We start from the raw sequence: 21171 nt of genomic DNA on the forward strand, positions 1-21171 counted from the left end.
TCCATAACAACCTCAAATGGCCTCCCTTCTGGATACGGTCTCCATTTTTCAATGGCCCACACTACCACCAAACACTCTTTTTCAGACACAGAATATGCCTTCTCTGCCCCTGGTAATAATCTTGATGCATAAGCAAAGATCCGCTCTCCTTCCTCCATTTCTTGAGTCAACACCGCACCCAGTTCAATCTCACTTGCATGTGTCTGTAGTCTAAATAGCTTGCTGAAATCAGGTGGCATTAACACAGATGCTTGAGTTAAACTTTGTTTGATAGTATCAAATTAATCTTGACACTCTTCGGTCCAGGTCCATGTGGCTTTGTTCTGCTTCGAGGCATGCAAGGGAGCTGCCTTTTCTGATAAATTAGGAATGAACCGGTGATACCAGACTGTCAACCCTAAAGAACATTTAACATCTTTTAGGGACTGAGGGGTGGGGAATGCATTAGTTGCTGCCACCTTGGCTGGAACCATCTTGACTCCCTCCGTGGATACAATGTGACCCAGAAAAGCAATGGTATGTTGCATGAAATTACACTTAGCCAGATTGAGCATGAGCCCTGCATCATGTAAGCATTGTAACACCTGGTTGATATGTTCACGGTGTTCTTCCTCGCTTCTTGAGTATACAATTATGTAATCAATGTATAATAGGCAGCACTTTTCTCTTACCCCCTTAAGGACATGCTCCATTAACCTTTGAAATGTAGCTGCATTTTTCAGGCCAAATGGAAGGCAGACATCACAAATGCAGTTTTTTGTACGCTATCAGCTTCCATTTCTGTCTGCCAGTATCCACTCTTAAGATCTATTGTGGAAAATATGGCAGCTCCATGTAGCAACTCCAAGATTTCTTGAATCTGAGGCATTGGGTATGCATACAGATGAGTCTTAGCATTGAGGTTACGATAATCAATGCATAATATTAAGCTCCCATCCTTTTTTGTTACAGCTACCACTGGAGATGCCCATGGTGAAACTGATGGTTGTATAATTTTCTTGTGTAAGAGGTCTTAGACCTCAGCATCTACGAATTGTTGTTTATCTTTGGACAGTCTATATGCCTTCTTCCTCACTGGCACCTCATCAGTAGTTATGATGAGGTTTTTTACCTCATTAATGTGTCCAATGTCTTGTGAGCATACGGCGGGCCAGTTGAATAAAAGACCTTCCAACTCCACCTTGTATGGCTGAGTAGTTTCAGCTTTCCATCCAACCTGTTGAATGGAGTGTAGGACTGATTCTGAGGATATGGAGTCCAGCCTCAGAAATGGAAACACATGATCAGCCAGGTCATTTGTGGCTGTAAGTCTATAAAAAAGCTAGTGGGCTTTTTTAAAAATCTAGCACAACTCCCGTCTTCACCAAAAAATCCACACCAAGGATAATTGGCACGGACAAATCTCTGTTCCTCAAAATGAATATTGTCAGTGCCACCCCTTGACCTTGGATTTGACACTGCCACTGCACTTTTCCTACAGCTTCATGCCTCTGGCCATTGGCTAGCATGAAAACGTGGCGTTCGCTTGGATCACATGGTTCACCCTTACTTAATTGCTTCCACAGAGATTTATGCATGAGCGTCAAAGTGCTTCCGGTATCCACCATTGCAGAACAGAATCTACCACGAAGTATGATCGGGATGTTAACTGTGTTGAATATGGTTTGCTCGGCTTTTAACACTAACTGCACAACTCTTGTGTTTACTGGCACATGCATTTGCTTGGAGCTCACGGTCATTGAGCAATTTCTTCCTTTGCTCAACTGCATTCCCTTGATTCCAATACCTTTTTTCTTCATCAAAGTCTCGCTCAATTTGAGTGCCTATTCTGACCAGCTCACTTACATTGGCGACTGTACCTCGTAACAAACTTGCTAATCAGGAATTGCAGTTTCGAAGAATGGCCTGTACTATATCTTTTTCAGACATCTCCCGTTTCCATCTTAGACACAGTACACGACAAGGAAATGCAAAGTCTCTTATGCTTTCCCTTACCCCTTGCTTTCTCTCCAACAGTTTACGTGCTGTCATATCATAATCCTCACTAAGAGTTGAACAAAGAAATAGCTCTTTAAATTGTCTCCATCCATGCACATTTATTTTCTCCGCTTGCCACCAGTCCTTGGCAGTCCTCTTCAGCACTGATGTAAGGGCAGCCAGTTGCATGGAGTCATTAAGTGGGCACACAGCAAAATATTCCTCGCAGTGTTCTATGAAGACAATGGGATCTTCATCTTGTTCATCCCCAAAGCATGGGAAATCTAACTTGACTGGAGGATTATATGCTGAACTTGAGTTTCCTGACCAAGTTATTTGGTGTTGTGGTACATCATAAGTTTTATCCTGAGATTTCGAAATGACAGCACTGGATCTAGATGATATGGTAGTAGACATGGGCGGAACCAGAGCCTTCAGCTAGTTTTAAATCTGCACATCTCATCTTTTCAGGCAGTCTATCATTGATTGGCCCAGGTCTTGCACAGACACTTCTATTTTTCTATCGCTTCGTTCACATTCGCGTCTTATGCGATACTGCAGGCGATCTTCCACAGTCTGGCATCTAGTCTGAAATTCATTGCGTATTTACTTGACCTTTTAGAGTATTCACACGTTCCATCAAGCTTGCAATAGCTTGCAATAGCTTCCATCAAGCTTGCAATATTTCATGAGGTGGCTCTTCTTCAACAGGTTGTGTAGGTGGAAAATTGACATCACTGAGGTTCACAATCAGAGCAGTGATAATCATGTGAACACCGTGTCGGAGGACGAGGTTCGGATGGCCCTAAAGCGAGTGAAGATTAGGAAAGCAGCAGGTCCTGATGGGATTTCTGGCTGTGTTCTGAGGTCCTGTGCTGATCAGCTCACTGGTTTGTTTACATCTATTTTTAATGAGTCCCTTGCTACCTCAGTGGTTCCCACCTCCTTTAAAAAAATCTGTCATCGTCCCTGTGCCTAAGAATAATAACCCCTCTTGCCTGAATGACGATCATCCAGTTGCCCTCATGTCAACAGTCATGAAGGTCTTTGAGAAACTTATAAAGAACAACATTTGGTCCTTCATCCCTGATACTTTGGACCCTCTTCAGTTTGCCTGAACAGATCTACTGAAGATGCCATCTCTCATGTCCTGCACTCTTCCTTCAAAATTATAAAAGCAACACTTTTGTTTTTGCCCCTATTTTTAATGAGCTGAGCTCAAAGATCTGAGACTTTTTCTATGTACACAAAAGGCCTGTTTCTCTCAAATATTTTTCACAAATCTGTCTAAATCTGTGTTAGCTGTCTTCTCCTTTGCCGAGATAATCCATCCACCTCACAGGTGTGGCATATCAAGATGCTGATTAGACAGCATGATTATTGCACAGGTGTGCCGTGGGCTGGCCTCAATAAAAGGCCACTCTAAAATGTGCAGTTTTATCACACAGCACAATGCCACAGATGTCGCAAGTTTTGAATGAACAAACAACCACCATACCTACTGCACGAATGTCCACCAGAGCATTAACCCGTGATGTTCATTTCTCTACCATAAGCCGTCTCCAAAGGCATTTCAGAGAATTTGGCAGTACATCCAACCGGCCTCACAACCGCAGACCACGTGTAACCACACCAGCCCAGGACCTCCACATCCAGCATCTTCATCTCCAAGATCGTCTGAGACCAGCCACCCGGACAGCTGCTGCAACAATCGGTTTGCATAACCAAAGAATCTCTGCACAAACTGTCAGAAACAGTCTCAGGGAAGCTCATCTGCATGCTCGTCGTCCTTATCAGGGTCTCGACCTGACTGCAGTAACCGTCTTGAGTCGGCAAATGCTCACATTCGATGGTGTCTGGCACATTGGAGAGGTGTTCTCTTCACAGATGAATCCCGGTTTTCACTGTACAGGGCAGATTGCAGACAGCATGTATAGCATGGTGTGGGTGAGAGGTTTGCTGATGTCATCGGTGTGGATCAAGTGGCCCATGGTGGCGGTGGGGTTATGGTGTGGACAGGAGTATGTTATGGACAACGAACACAGGTCCATTTTATTGATGACATTTTGAATGCACAGAGATACCGTGATGAGATCCTGAGGCCCATTGTTGTGCCATTCATCCACGACCATCACTTCATGTATAAGAAAGATTGTTCCAGTTCCTGCCCTGTACACAATTCCTGGAAGCTAAAAACATCCCAGTTCATGCATGGCCAGCATACTCACCAGACATGTGTTTAGGATGCTCTGGATTGGCGTATACGACAGCGTGTTCCAGTTCCTGCCCATTTCCAGCAACTTTACACAGCCATTGAAGAGGAGTGGACCTACATTCCACAGGCCACAGTCAACAACCTGATCAACTCTATGCGAAGATGTGTTGCACTGAGTGAGGCAAATGGTGGTCACACCAGATACTGACCATTTTTAAGAGTGCTCATCTGCAATATGTCTCTAAGATGTTTACTGTCAGATGTCAAATAGACATTTATTAGAATGCATGTAAAACTGCTTCTGAGACGTTTGAGTACACAGCAGATGATTCTCAGATCTTTAGCAGACGTCTTACAAATGTAATAAATATATTACATCTGATAAAATGTACTTTTATTACTGTCATTCATAATGTCTAAATATAATTTAATGGATACAAAAATATATATATATTATGGAATGGAAATGGCCTATTAGTACTTCTCTGCGGTCATCTACTAGTGGTAGATGATAATATATTTTTTATCTTTAAATAATTGTTTGCTTTCCAGCATTATGAAACTTTTAGTTCTATACATGTGGGCAACCTATGAAGGATGAACAAATATCGTCACATTAAAAATAACTTTCAAATTCGGTAATACTCAAAAACACGTTATCTTTTGTCATACTCAAACTTTGGCCACAGATGATACAAAAACCTGCCAAATACACAAACTACTTCACTTGAGAACACTAGTGAGATCATTTCAAAACACTGTTACGAAAACCTCCTTTTGGGAAATAGGAATGGTAGTCAATGACTCTTACAGTATACGACATAAATAGAGGGATGCAGATACAGTAAAATACAGCAATAAACTTTTTTAGAAAAGTTTACTTTTATTACACTACTGTAAAGAGATCTTACAGTAAATGAAAAGCACTATGTAAAAAGCACTAGAAGAGAAAAGTTTAAAGAGCAAACAACTGAATATATGGTAAACACGTTGACATATACTGTCAGTTAAATATATTGTTTTAAATAAAGAATATAATATGGTTTTTCATATATTTAAATAATAGCTGATATGGATAGTGTTCCTGTGGCTCAGTGGTAGAGCATTGCGTTAGCAGCACAAAAGGTTATGGGTTTGATTCCCAGGGAACATGTTAGGTCAAAAAATGTGTTAGCCTGAATGCACTATATGGGGGAAGTCGTGGCCTAACGGTTAGAGTGTTGGACTTGCAATCCAAGGGTTGTGAGTTCAAGCCTCGGGCCGGCAGGAATTGTAGGTGGGGGGAGTGAATGTACAGCGCTCTCTCCACCTTCAATACCACGACTGAGGTGCCCTTGAGCAAGTCACCGAACCCCCAACTGCCTGGGCGCCACAGCATAAATGGCTGCCCACTTACCCATAAATGGGTTAAAAGTAGAGCACAAATTCCGAGTATGGGTCACCATACATGGCTGTATGTCACGTCACTTTCACTTTCACTATTATACTATACTAAGTTACATATTTAAATTCTTTTATACAGCCAACAGATTATATGTGTGATCTGCTCTCACAAGCTGTTTAAAATTGTTTATTTATTATGACCTTAAAACCAATATCTTTCTCACATCACCATAGAGTGAGAGAGAGGAAGCAAAAATCCCCTGGCTTAGAATGCAACCAGACATACAGGCCCCAGATGAGACAAACCCCCCGGATGTCAGAACAGACCATAAAATCTTTCACCCTAAGTTCGCCTCTCACCGGATGCTCACACACAGGCAACATTTGTCTATCACCCTGAGGACAGCTGACGCCAGATGGTCACGCATAGAAAACATATGTCTTCCGTAATAGACGACATAACCACTATCTTATTTCATGATATACCGCAAAGGTATGTCATAGCGCATCCGCGGTACAACAGCTAAACATGATATATTATAAAGCAGCTGGTGCGTACCAGAGGGTGGGGGGCCAAAAAGTCAAAGGTCAATCCATCAAAAATTGTGACAGGTGGTGTAGCATAACTCTCTTTCATGTCTGCATTTTTGATAAGAGAAACGACAAAAAACAAGCGCTACTCTACACCAGTGGTTCTCAATTCCAGTCCTTGCACCCCCCAGCTCTGCACCTGATTCAGATAATCAGCTCATTAGAAGTGAGCTCCATACATGAAATGTGTTCCCATATACAATACCCAAACAAAATGTTCATTGCTCCCTACTCCCTGAGCAGAGGAAATCTGTTGAAGTTTACTTCACTTCGGAACATTTGTTTATAGATTTGCGCTGCGCAACATCTACACACGGAAAAGTGTGACATCATATACCTCTGTAAATAAATACAATTTAAATTCACGTCTCGCACACTTCAATGCACTTTGAATGGAACATATAAGTTCACTTCGAACTGGAATTATGGTAGAATAACCTGTGATGTACACTTTGCAGGGCACTTACGTTCAAATAGAACAAACTTCTGAAGCCATAAGAGAAACATACAAAATGTGCAGAGCAGGGGGCGCGAGGACTGGAATTGAGAACCGCTGCTCTACACTGCTCAAAACTTGTGTATGAATCATCGGTGACAAATTTTATTAAACACCTTTACATATGTAAACACTTACAGACTGTGAGACAGAAGCGCCGGCATTGTAGTAAACTCTCCCAGGATCAGGAAACAGTCTTCCATAAAATGTGCTGCACACATCTGAATATTTGGGTTGAACTGTTCTGGAACAGTGTTGTAAATACAACTTAACCACTGATTTCTAGTCGTGTCCTCTTTTGGAAGACCAAACTAAGTATTTTCGCTTTCACAACGAAACATGGCACCTGCGGCAACTGCGACAATCAAAGGTTACGCCTTCTTTCTATGCATGAACATTTGGGCGGTGTTATGCAAAACTTCCCACATTGTGACGTAGACATGTGGGGGCGTGTTTATACGAGGCGTTTTAGGAGGACGTGGACAAGTCTTAACTTTTATAAAAGAATATCTCTTTGGGTTTAAAACTTTAGTCTTTGCAACTTTATCTTCCTTATGCACCAAGGGCTTGGAACACTCCAAAGAGAAAGGAAAACTTGAAATCTCATCATATGACCCCTTTAAAATTGTTAGTGGGAATTGTGGGGTTGGTTAGTAGATGTAGGAATACCAGGGTTGGGTACACACATTGAAATCACCAATACATCCAACAAATATATTGAACACACTAGAATGGAACAGAATGTCTCTTTTATCCATGCTCATTTACCTCTGTAATTATATTTCCTTTTTACAGATGAAAATGAATGCTTGACCCGGCCTGGGGTTTGTGAGAGTGGTCGATGTGTCAACACTGTGGGCAGCTACACATGTGAATGTGGCGTTGGGTTCAAAGCTGACTCTACAGGCACACAATGTCTTGGTAAAACCTCTTTCTCGACTCTAAATGTAAAGCTGACCATACTGTATGTCAACTAGCGGTGTGTGATATTGACAAGAAATTAAATGCCTTGGCCTTTTCCTGGGGACTGGCTGTCCTGTTTTTGTGCATTGTAATGTGAATCGATGAGTGTTGTGATGTTTTGCTCTCAGATTACAGGAAAGGCTTTTGTTTCACGGAGGTTATGCACAGCATGTGTCAGATGTGGTCCAGCAGTGGTGTTCCTGTCAGCAGGTCTCAGTGCTGCTGTAATGGAGGCCGTGGGTGGAGGGACCCGTGTGAGCTCTGCCCACCTCCTGCCACTGCCAGCTACAGGAAACTCTGTCCATATGGCCACGGCTACACCACTGATGGAACAGGTGCAGACACTGAAAATCACACTCATGACCAGCCTTACCAATAGTTTATTCAAAACTGCAGTTTGGTTTATTTAATTGTTTTTGGTTGCGAATTATCCAAAATCAAATTATGAGAAAGTACATAACCAGCCAGTGTTCAAAATTATCTCCTTACCTTAGCCCGATTCACAACAGAGCTTGTAATAATGTTTTCTCATTTGAGTGGTAGTGGTAGGTTTCTGCGGGAAATACAAGCTTGCCACCGTGCGTCTTTGCATCATTACATCACATCTGTAAACCTAAAGAAGGAGTCCCAGCTATATCGCATGGCGGATCATTTACAGCCTTTTCTCACAGCAGCTGGAATAATTACATTTATCATTTTGATGGCGGATTGGATTTCAAAGAGAACCAGTTCTAAAGAACCATAATTTGCTTTTTGCGTTTAAAAGAACAATTTGTTTATATGAAATGGTATGACAATTAGAGATTAGACAGTACAGAAATTGAAAACTATAGGTAATGCTAATGTACAGGTGCTGGTCATATAATTAGAATATCATCAAAAAGTTGATTTATTTCACTAATTCCATTCAAAAAGTGAAACTTGTATATTATATTCATTCATTACACACAGACTGATATATTTCAAATGTTTATTTCTTTTAGTTTTGATGATTATAACTGACAACTAAGGAAAATCCCAAATTCAGTATCTCAGAAAATTAGAATATTGTGAAAAGGTTCAATATTGAACACATCTGGTGCCACACTCTAATCAGTAATTAACTCAAAACACCTGCAAAGGCCTTTAAATGGTCTCTCAGTCTAGTTCTGTAGGCTACACAACCATGGGGAAGACTTCTGACTTGACAGTTGACCAAAAGACGACCATTGACACCTTGCACAAGGAGGGCAAGACACAAAAGGTCATTGCAAAAGAGACTGGCTGTTCACAGAGCTCTGTGTCCAAATTAATAGAGAGGCGAAGGGAAGGAAAAGATGTGTACAAGCAATAGGGATAACCGCAAGAGGATTGTGAAACAAAACCCATTCCATGTGGGGGAGATTCACAAAGAGTGGACTGCAGCTGGAGTCAGTGCTTCAAGAACCACTACACACAGACGTATGCAAGACATGGGTTTTCAGCTGAGCATTCCTTGTGTCAAGACACTCTTGAACAACAGACAGCGTCAGAAGCGTCTCGCTTCAAAAAAGGACTGGACTGCTGCTGAGTGGTCCAAAGTTAGTGCTCTGATGAAAGTAAATTTAGGCCTACAGGGGTCCAAGTCTCAAGGGGAAGAGAGGAGAGGCACACAATGACTTGACCAGTTAAAGTTTCCACAGTCAGTGATGGTTTGGGGTGCCATGATCTGCTGGTGTTGATCCACTGTGTTTTCTGAGGTCCAAGGTCAACGCAGCCGTATCACTTCATGCTTCCTGCTGCTGACCAACTTTATGGAGATGCAGATTTCATTTTCCAACAGGACTTGGCACCTGCACACAGTGCCAAAGCTACCAGTACCTGGTTTAAGGACCATGGTATCCCTGTTCTTAATTGGCCAGCAAAAAATCGCCTGACCTTAACCCCATAGAAAATCTGTGGGGTAGTGAGAGGAAGATGTGATATGCCAGACCCAAGAATGCAGAAAGACTGAGTATCAGAGCAACCTGGGCTCTCATAACACCTGAAGTGCCACAACTGATCCACTCCATGCCACGCCGTTGCTGCAGTAATTCAACAAAAGGAGCCCCAACTAAGTATTGAGTGCTGTACATTGCTCATACTTTTCACATACTTTTCTTGGCCAGATTTCTAAAAATCCTTTCTTTGTATTGGTCTTAAGTAATATTCAATTTTCTGAGATACTGAATTTGGGATTTTCCTTAGTTGTCAGTTAAATCATCAAAATTAAAAGAAATAAACATTTGAAATATATCAGTCTGTGTGTAATGAATAAATATAATATACAAGTTTCACCTTTTGAATGAAATTAGTGAAATAAATCAACTTTTTGATGATATTCTTATTGTATGACTAGCACCTGTACACGTAGTCACAGCTGATGTTTTTAATATTGACAATTTGAGAACAAAGTATGATAATAATAATTTGCATGGTTTTATGTGATATGAGCTAAGCAATTATTATATTTAATCACCATTGGTAGCGTGATTTATTGTAATGTTTTTTTTTCCTCAGTTGCTCAGTGACTTACAGATGACAATATCCGGGGGGAAAATTCTTATTTGGGTTAAACTTCCAAGCAGAAATCTGTGATTACTACTGTAAGTACAGTAGCCACACTGGGGCGGTGACTGACAGCCACATACTCCTCAAAACATCAAGATTCAACTGCACTGGAGCCGAGCCAGAGCACAACCCACGTAGTGAAGATAATAACTGCAATTGCTTCAAAACAGAGATGCCCGACAAAGAGGCAAAACATGTGGACTGCAGCTTTAAAGACTCTCAAACCTAGACCTAAAAAATAGGAGACATTCTTTGATCTCTGATTTTATTATGGGACAGCGGCGGAAGCAGAGAAAAAAGTCCTAGACCTAAAAAATAGGAGACATTCTTTGATCTCTGATTTTATTATGGGACAGCGGCGGAAGCAGAGAAACAGGGCGTATATGTGTGTAGCACTTCATTCAGTCAGTTCCATGTGTGCTTCATTTGTCAGAAATCCCTGTTATCACAGCATGTGAGATTATCTTTTAAGACTTTAGTTGTCAGTAAAGCTCTTTGTCTGCCCACAGATATAAATGAGTGTAAGCTGATTCCAGGTGTTTGTGCCAACGGTGTCTGTATCAACATCATGGGCTCTTACAGATGCCACTGTAAGCTAGGATACATCGCCTCTGCCGCAGGAACCGCATGCGTCGGTGCGCCAGTAACACTCAGCACCCTCACTCATTCAAATCCATGTGAGGTATAGGAGCATTAAAGTTGGATATTCCTTGTGATAATTGTGTGAATGTTTGTCAGATTTGGATGAATGCGGTTTGTCCCCGAAGCCCTGTAACTTCATCTGTAAGAATACGGAGGGCAGCTATGCGTGTTCCTGTCCGCGGGGTTACACGCTGCAGGACGACAGCAGGACCTGTCGAGGTGAGGAAGAGGAGGACTCTCACTTCTCATCTTACTAATATTCTGTGCATAACACAAGATCTACACAGCAATCTCAGAAATGTGAGGTTTTCCTTTGTTAAGTTACAGATGGTAGACAACCAAAATGGGTACTACCGCCGCGCGTACCGCCGCAAGTCAGCTGCGTGTTAAATTCATTCGCGAAACTACCACCAGGTGGCGCAAAGGGACGGATTGCGAACTGAATGTAATTGTAAAATGAGATAAAAGGAGGAGGTAAAACAACAATAACATTATGATATAACATTGTAACATCTTTAAAAACCATTAAAAAAATGTACAGTGAGTTAATTTCAAAATGTAGGATAGTCTTAGGCTATAGTGTACTCATCAAAAATTAAAAGAAACTTGACTTTACACAAAGGATCTTATGCTTGCTATTATTATTAAACAGTCATTAAATATAAGGCCTATATATATGGATAAAAAGCTAAATGTTTTCATTTCGGTTCATTCTTGGTTTAAAAAAAAAATCCTTAAGGTTCCATTTGCAGATCAAAATGAGAACGGTCCAGCATTTAGCAATAATTATTATTAATTCTGTTATTATTCTTGATTTTTCAAACTGCTGACACTTTGCAATTTTTTAATTATGCCTTTACTGTGTGACCAAAACTTGAGTATTTTCTGTTTCAGCTGTTTGATCGCGTTGGTGCCTCGCGCACATTCATTGGAAACAGTAGCCGTTCACCGTGCCATTCAGCACGAGCAGCGGTCCACTTTGGCATATTTTTGTTAATTATGATTTTTTTTTTTTTTTTTTTCGTCGATACTGAAACACGCGTGAACTACAAAGCCTATTTTTCCTAATTAATAATAGTTAAGCTTGAAATAGGCAACATCACGAATATGGAAACGTTTGGATTTCTCCCGAATGAGAGCCCAACCTTACCTTATGGTTCGCTTTATATTATTATTCATTTATTTTTATATATTTTATTATTCATCTATATTATTATATACTGCAATTTTATTTATCCATTAGAATTATATATTTGTAATTATCGTTCTGTTCTGATAAATTTATTAAATTAAAAGGATTTGTTGTAAAGTGAAGGGAACTAAAAATATCCTTTTGGCACATTATTACATTATTAGGCCAGCCGTTATTATTTCTGAATTTAATAAAATGCAACTTCCACATGACTTATATATTTTTTTCCTCTCACAAACTTAATTAATTTTTTTAGCATGTTTTAAAAAAAATAAATAAATAAAATAAAATAAATAAAATAAAATAAAAAAATAAAATAAAATAAAATAAAATAAAATACATGCAGCAAACGAAAATAGGCGATTAATCGGTTAAAATTTGTTACTGTGGGGTAATTATAATTATTATATACTTAGGAACAGAGTCTGGGCCTAATCTAGGCTATCCAGGGTTTTTTTTATTTTCATTGCCTCTGAAAATGACTTTGTGCAGCACATTCACTTCGCATGCTCAACCTGCCTCGCACGTTGCTCAGCTGTGGACGATTTAAAAATGTTTGCTATAAAGGTTGCTGTCCCATTTTATACAGGAATTGTTCATTAAAAAAAAATCGAATTATATTGTTAGTTCTAATTATATTGTTAACACAAGTTCATTTAGGCATTTAACATGCACTGTGACATTTTACCCTTTTTAACTTATAAACTCCTTGAGATTTTAAAGTCAGTTTAATAGTATTGAAGTTCAAGTTTTTTAAAAAAAGGTTTTAAATGCTTAAATTATTTCTATGAATTAATAATATGTTATCAGGTTTTAATTGCTTAAATTATTTATATGAATTAATAATATGTTATCATGTTTATTCTTGTAGAAAATAAGTGTTTATTCTTTAAGAAAATAAGGGAAAAAATGAGGGACGATCCAAATATTATTCATATTTGTTTTGCTTCACCTTTGTAAGCTACATTTATGTAAGCTACAATTATTCTAAAAAAAAACAAAAACGTATTTAAAAGTGCCAAAAAAAATCACAGGTCCCAGGCACTCAAAAAGAATTCAGGTGGAGAAGGTAAACGTTAAAAAGCCTTTATTGTGGTATTGTCAATATCAAAATTAAAAAGCCAACATGTTTCAACCGCAATGGTCTTCCTCAGGGCAAAGTGATAATCACAATTAGTGTGCTCACACATAAAAATACTCCAAACCACTCCCATCATAAATAAGCAATTAGTGGACTAATTAATTTCGATATCAACATACGGGTAATCAGGTGTATGAGATCAGAAAACTAAAAAGTAAAGGACAAAAAAAAAAAAAAAATATATAAATACATATATACACATACACATATACATACATATATATATACATACATATATACATACATATATATATACACATATATATACACACATACATATACATAAACAGATACATACATATGATAATATTAAAGTAACACAAAACAATGATAAATGTAGTTAATACAAATTGAATGTAACCCCAGACTATATCATAAAAAACATTTGAACTCTATATCCTCATTCAACCCTGGGTAATTAAGTGCATTCAAACGATGGATCCAAAATGACTCCCGTTGACTCAGTTTACGAATCCTATCGCCACCTCTATTTAAAGGTCTAACATGTTCTAAAACCTCAATTTTAGTAAAGAATCATTTTTGTTATGTTTATGTAAGAAATGTGTGGCCATATGGTAATCTGGATTATTGGTAAGAATAGCATAATTATGTTCAGCTAATCGATCACGCAAACGTCTCTTGGTTCTGCCTACATAAAATACATTCTTACATGGGCAAGATAAACGATATATAATAAAGGTGGTGTTGCAGTTAATAAAATCTCTGATTTTGTATATTTTATTGGATTTAAAATCCACAAAGTTTTTTGATGGGATAATGTTACTGCAATGAGGACAATTCATACATCGATATAAACCAATGGGTCTCTTGAGCCAATTTTCTTCTTTTATCTCAGGAGGAAGATAACTATGAACCAATTTATCAGGAAGTGTCGGAGCTCTACGATACGACACCAACGGAGGTTGCGGAAAAATCTGTTGAAGTACAGGATCAGACTTGATAATGGCCCAGTTATCTAAAATAATCCATTTGATATGTCTAGCCTCCATGCTATATTGTGTGACAAAAAAAGGGCGAGACTGAGTGTCTGTTTTGTGTACCTTCTTAATAAGGGTGTCGGCATGTTTTAATAATTGAGCTCTAGACCGTGCACGAGCAACAGTATCTGATTTTTAAGCTCTTTTTATGAACCGTTCTGACATATTGTCCGCCTGTCTCTCAAAATCAGCATTATCATCACAAATACGGCGTAAACGTTGGAATTGACCAAATGGTATGTTCTCAATAAGATGTGGAGGATGAAACGAATCAGCTCTAAGTATTTAAAAGTGCCATCGGCCTGAGTAAATTTTACCATTATAGAATTGTGACTTTTTATAGGTTAGTGATTTAGGAGGTGAAAATACTGTGAAGTAACAAATGTTATGTGATTTTAAAGCGTAACAACAGAAGGTCTATGAAACGTTAGCCAATAAAGTATTTTTTTTTAAAACTATGGCACTTAAAGTTTTTAACTAAAATATTATTTCAACCATATAGCCTGTGAATAAACAAAATGCATACTTTTCAATGAAAGAACACTAAGAGTTTGCTTCTGGTGTTTGGATTTGTACTTAAATATAATGAGCTCCAAGTTTAGGAATAGCCAACACGGGTTTTTTCTCTCTCTCTCTCTCTCTCTCTCTCTCCATTTAACTCTCTATATAACAGCATTAACTTACAATGAAATACATCTTCCTTCAGGTAGACTGAATGTTTTCCTGCCTTGCTAAATGTTGGGCTCATGATCAGTAAGTTGTATTCGCTCAAACTTACTAGTCACGCGCGCTGTGGCGGACTTTGAAGCTGGGCGCAGTTAGCGCGAGTCACGCGCGCTGTGAAGCGGGAGCAGCTGACGGAGGACTCCGCTTGGTCTTAAAGCCTTCCGCAAACGCTACGTTCACAAATAACAATGATTTTCGTAAAATAATGATTAATTATCAATTGATAATTTGTTATTATCATGGTCTTGTGAAAACAATAATATGGGCTGCGGGAAAATAATGAATAAAAAGAGCAGGGCTGCTGTGAGTACAGGTATGTTTCAGCCCAGTAACATGAGAGCACCGTTCCTCACAGCCAAAAAACAGACCGAGTTCAGTTCAGCTGGAGGGGGTTGGGGGGTAGTTCTGTATAGCTTGTGGGGGTCGAGATAAAGGTGTGAATCTCTTGCTCTTTCATATGGACAGTGTCTTATGAGGGTATCAAACTTGCAGAACAGGTTTAGATAGGACTCGTCAAATTCGCAAACTGTTGCGTTAATTTTATTTTGTTTCGTCTAAACAATATTTTTTTTAGACTATGAAATATAAATTCTCACAGAATGTAGCCTTTTCATAACCATATATTGAACCATCTCTTTGTGTTTTTTTATAAATCCCAAACAGAGTCCAGACATCAGTATGATCCGTCTATGATGTTTTACATACATTTTTAGATTTGGGAATACACATGCGTTACAGACATGTCAAAAACATTTTGGAGTTTTTGGAGACATTATTATTATTTATTTATTTATTTTGGTAGCCTATTTACAATGCACAAACCAGAAGCAACAATATCTGCAGAGAAGGGTTGGCCATTCTCAAAAAAAAAATATCAGTTTTATTTCAATTTTCGTTTTTGTGTTTCAGAGGAAAAATCAGTGTTAAGGTATCTCTCCATTACAGACGTTCTGAAAGAAGAATTTATGCAAACGCATATAAAATGCTTTAAAAACTTTAACAGAGATGTCTAGAGGCTATTTAATAGGTCTGCCTCCCATGTAAGATTTTTCTAGTAACTAGTCGTTCATTTGTCATTATTCAACTAATCAGAGGTTTATATTAAATTTACATATATAATCCATAATGAGCCTTAATATATTCCGCGCTCAAGCACATGCATTACGTTTGCCCCAAAGCACAGGCAGAAGTAGCCCAACAATTGTAAAAAAGGAGACATTTTAATTATTTATTAATAAACAAATGTTTTCTTGTCGGCTGCAAGATGAAATTCACAGTGCTGACTCTCTCCACATGGACGCGCCTTTAAAGAGACATACAACCTTCACAGATTACACAATGCTTTCGTTCTGAATTGATTCGTTTAAAAGACATTTCAAGCTTTCTGTAGATATATTTATCATGTATGTGAGACACCACAATTTTAAGTTAATTCATTATAAGGAAAAAATTCAAGTGATCTAGAGGGCGCCTCCCTGTCCTGCATGCGCATTAATAATTTTCGCACAAACACTTAAATATGAATAATTATTCACATTTTGCATATGCATTACAACGTAAATAATTTTTTACATGCAATTATCCAAAATAAAACCAAACAAGATTTGTAATAAAGATAAAACAAATGAGAATAAATGCTGCGTGTGCACTCAGCATCACTCGTGCCGCGCAAATCTTGCACGCAGACATTTTACACACCTACATTTAAATGCGGCTGCAATTTTATTTTTTTTTACTTAAATTATATGCAAGCAAGTAACGTAAAATCACTGAAGTTGTCTATTAATGAAGCTCTTTTTTACATCATTTGCAGTTTGGTGATTATAATGAGAGAACTTGAGTTTAATCGTTTTATTAATCCGTCCATTCTTTAGAATTTCAATGATTTAGCTAAATTGTGCAGGTTTAATTTATTCGTTTCTTGTTTTAATTAGGCCTAAATAATGGGAACGAAATTATACAGTGCCTCACGTTTTACTAAAATAAAGAAAATAATTTATAAAACACGCAACAATTTCTTAATCAGTCTACAGACAAATATATTTTCCCAAGAAGTTGTCTGTCAAAATAAAGGACAGGTAACGAATAACAAAAATGCATGTTGTTTTATTAAAGGAATTTTAAAATATAAATTAAAATATAGGCCTAATATATGAGAATATTGACATTTTGCATATAAATCCATGTAGCCTAGCTCACTAAAATAGGCTACCACTTTTAATGCTACGATGCAAAGTAAGCCACAATTTATTTTGAATAATATAACACATAATTCATATTATATAAATAATACTGCAAACCTATTAAATGTGTAAAATCTAAAATATGGTGTAATACTGTGTAGCTTAGAGAAAATATAAGCACAGGCTCAGGCACAGGCTTGACATTTATCCTGCTTGAATTCGTTCTAAGAAATGCACATAACTTCATAATTACCAAACTTTCATCTCTGAATATTAAATATTTTAACTATAGTGTTTTTCTTTCATTTTCTCTGACTGCAGCCGTCAAATGTAACACATCAGCGAGTCAAAACTGCGAAAATGTGCTTTGATGCGCTTGTTTGAAAACTTGTGATTAAAGCGCCACTCAGCGGTCAAAAGCTGCAAATGCACTTTGCATCGCCGCGGCGGCGGTACGAGCGGCGGTAGAAGTAACGTTTTGGATGTCTACCTACTGTATTTTCAGTTAGAGTCAATGCTTCGTTACTGCTTTGGTGTGTCAGTATTTATTTATTAGTCAGTATATTTTCTTTATAGATATGAATGAGTGCATTGTGTGTCTGATACAGCAATGGTGGTGTCTTTGAGGAATGAATTGTTAGTTGATGACTGAGCAGTCTGCTTCATTTACTTACCATAATAGTAAGCCGTTTTAGACCGTGGTGTGCAGAAATGTCCTTGAGATGTTCAGCTGTGAAAGAGTGAAAGCAGTGGTTTGACTTGTAGATGTGGATGAATGTCAGAGCGGACGACACAACTGTCAGTTCTCCTGCGTCAACACCATCGGTGGATTCACCTGCAAGTGTCCAGCGGGCTTCAGCCAGCATCACACAGCCTGCAGAGGTGACACACACCTTCAGATGACCCTTTAACAACACTGCATGACTAAAACACAAGCCGTGTTTGAAAGCATTACAACATTACATTGATCATCGTAACTGAAGCAGAACATCAGTCAGGAAGTGTGACCTCCTGTGATGTTTCTTTCTGTCTTCACTCAGATGTTAATGAGTGTCTGTCTGCGGGGGGTCCGTGTGGCCAGCGGGGCGTCTGTCTGAATTCAGTGGGCAGCTTCAGCTGTGAGTGTCCACAGGGCTTCAGTCTGGACTCTCTCGGCCTCAGCTGTGACGGTACGCCTCTGTGTGTGATTCAAATGTTTTCACTGAATTCTTCTGTTTTCTTAAGTTTTCCTTCATTTGTGTGTAGCCTAAATGTAAGATCACTGTAAGACTGTAAATGCCAGCAGCTGACTGGTCACCCACTGAAGCTGAGCAGGGTTGAGCTGGTCAGTAGCTGGATGGGAGACTCCTGGGAAAACTAGGTTGCTGTTGGAAGAGGTGTTAGTGAGGCCAGCAGGGGGCACTCACCCTGTGGTCTGTGTGGGTCCTAGCATCCCAATACAGTGACGGGGACACTAAACTGTAAACAAGCACCTTCCTTTGGATGAGACGTTTAACGGTCCTGACTCTCTGTGGTCACTGAAAACCCCAGGATGTTTTTCGAACAGAGTTGAGTTATGACCTCGGTATCCTGGCCAAATTTGCCCATTGGCCTCTGACCATGATGGCCTCCTAACAATCCCCATATCTATGTCGTTCAGAAAAAAGATTGCTATATGGGAATATGTGAGCATGCCTGAATGTTACAGGTGTGTATTGCAAGGTTATTATAGTTTCAAATTTTTAAATTCTAAATTGAAATTCAAATTTGCTATAAAATTCAGTTTTGTTTTTATTATGTTTTATTAATAATTTTGTTAGTTTTAGTTTAGTTTATTTTGTGAACATATTTATATTTAGTTTTTATAAAGTTCAGATTCAGCTTTAGGTTTAGTGATTAACGTTAGCAGAATTACCAGATAACTTATGCAGTACCCGCTGATAGGCAGCTTTCTTCAAACGCTCCCGTGCTTATTTGTGTTCATGTTCTGTCTGAAGACCATCAGGATTTCTATATTTACAATTCAATTTGCAGCATTGCGCATTATAGCCATTCAGCACTGCAGCTGAAGTGAATGACAGCTTAGGGAGCGCTCTTTGCTCACTTTCTGTAGCCTACATGTCATTATTTTATAAGTTTTAATGCTTCTACAAAGGGCAAACAGCTACATATACAGTGCCGTGAAAAGGTTTTTGCCCCTTCCGTTTTTTACATTTTTTTTGCATATTTGTTGCACAAATAACTGCAAAATTCAGATCATCAATCAAATTTTGATAATACACGAAGATAATGCAAGTAAATACAAAATGCAGTTTTTTAAATGATAATTTCATTTATTAAGGGAAAAGAGCTTTCCAAACCTACCTGCACCTACGTGAAAAATTAATTGCCCCCTCTTGTGAAATGTTGAAAGAACTGTGATTAACCACATTATTTTAGAAAGCTGTTAAATTTCACTAGCCAAACCCAGGCCTGATTACTGCCAGACCTGTTGAATCAAGAAATAGAACCTGTCTGATAAAGTGAAGCATGCTTAAAGAGCAACTTATCATGCTGCAATCTAAAGAAATTCACGAACAGATGAGAAACAAAATAGTTGACGTGTATCAAGTCTGAAAAGGGTTATAAAGCCATTTCTAAGGCTTTGGGACTACAGCGAACCACGGTCTGAGCCATTATCCACAAATGGAGAACACTTGGAACAGTGCAGAACCTTCCCAGGAGTGGCCGGCCTACCAAAATTACTCCAAGAGCTCAACAACGACTCAACCAGGAGGTCATAAAAGAACCCAGAACAACATCTAAAGAACTACAGGCCTCACATGATTCAACAATAAGAAAGTGACTGGGCAAAAATGGCATCCATGGGAGAGTTCCAAGGCAAAATCAATTGCTGACCAAAAAGAACACAAAGGCTCGTCTCACATTTGCCAAAAAACATCTTGATTATCCCCAAGACTTTTTGGGAAATATTCTGTGACCTTATGCAACAAAAGTTGAACTTTTTGGAAGGTGTGTGTCCCATTACATCTGGTGTAAAACCAACACAGCATTTCATAAAAAGAACATCATACCAACAGTCAAACATGGTGAAGGTAGTGTGATGGTCTGGGGCAGCTTCAGGACCTGGATGACTTGCCATAATTGATAGAAGCATGATTTTTTTTTTTTTTTTTACTCGGGTTATCTTTGTGTAATATTAAAATTTGTTTGATGATCTGAATCTTTTAAGTGTGACAAATATGCAAAAAAAAAAAAAAAAAAAAAAAAAAAAAACAGGAAGGGGGCAAAAACTTTTTCACACCACTGTACACTGCAGGTTTCAGGAAAGGCAAGTGCATTTAACAGTTAAGGCCTTGAATATGTTCTTTTCATTTATGAAGAATTATAAGCATGTGTATGATTTGGTGTTTGCACATTTGTTTAAAATAGTCTAGCAGATTGTTCACAAGATGAAGGTGGAAGTTTTGTATTGTTTACAGAGAGGATGCACATTCTCATCTTTTTCTGTTAATCACCATGTTGTGCTGCATGTCTATTTCTCTTCAAAGCACCACCTTAATGTTGGTTTTGATTGCTTATGTTACATGTTTTTCTGCCACAGGTGAGAACGTAATGATTATGAAAACGATTATTTATATTTGATAATTATTATTTTATTTAATTTTTTCAGTAACTGTTCTTAGTTTGGTTTTGTTTTAATTTTTCAATTATTTTGAAAAAAAAAATTATGTTTCAGTTTACAAAAATGACTTTTGGTCAGTCATTTTCATCTTTGTTTTAGTTTTGCTTTACGGAAATAACCTTGGGGTGCAGTTTGTGAGCTGAACTGCTGTTTCTGTCTGGGTCAGATGTAGATGAGTGCGCGGTTGATCACAGCTGTCAGTTCGGCTGTCAGAATGTTGCAGGTGGCTTCCGCTGCAGCTGTCCAGACGGATACACACAGCACCAGCACTGGAACCAGTGTGTGGGTAAGTACACACACACACACACACACACACAGCACCAGCACTGGAATGAATGTGTGGGTCAGTACACACACACACACACACCTTCCCCATTGTTTCCCCAAACAAAGTCCATTGTTTCTTGTTGGTATGAGATGCACGCCCACAGT

General features: G+C 38.5%; 1 protein-coding gene across 1 annotated transcript in view; it reads left to right on the forward strand.

Moving 5' to 3' along the window:
* LOC109079301 (fibrillin-2-like) overlaps positions 1-21171 on the forward strand; it is a 140049-nt gene that overhangs the window by 102435 nt on the left and 16443 nt on the right. Inside the window, exons 47-53 of the mRNA XM_042731953.1 lie at positions 7458-7583; positions 7754-7960; positions 10703-10828; positions 10932-11054; positions 17841-17957; positions 18116-18244; positions 20906-21025. Of these exons, the coding sequence (XP_042587887.1) occupies positions 7458-7583; positions 7754-7960; positions 10703-10828; positions 10932-11054; positions 17841-17957; positions 18116-18244; positions 20906-21025 (948 nt within the window). The remainder of the gene's footprint in view (positions 1-7457; positions 7584-7753; positions 7961-10702; positions 10829-10931; positions 11055-17840; positions 17958-18115; positions 18245-20905; positions 21026-21171) is intronic.

This window comes from Cyprinus carpio, chromosome B10 (genome assembly GCF_018340385.1).
Source record: "Cyprinus carpio isolate SPL01 chromosome B10, ASM1834038v1, whole genome shotgun sequence".
NCBI classification, from domain to species: domain Eukaryota; kingdom Metazoa; phylum Chordata; class Actinopteri; order Cypriniformes; family Cyprinidae; genus Cyprinus; species Cyprinus carpio.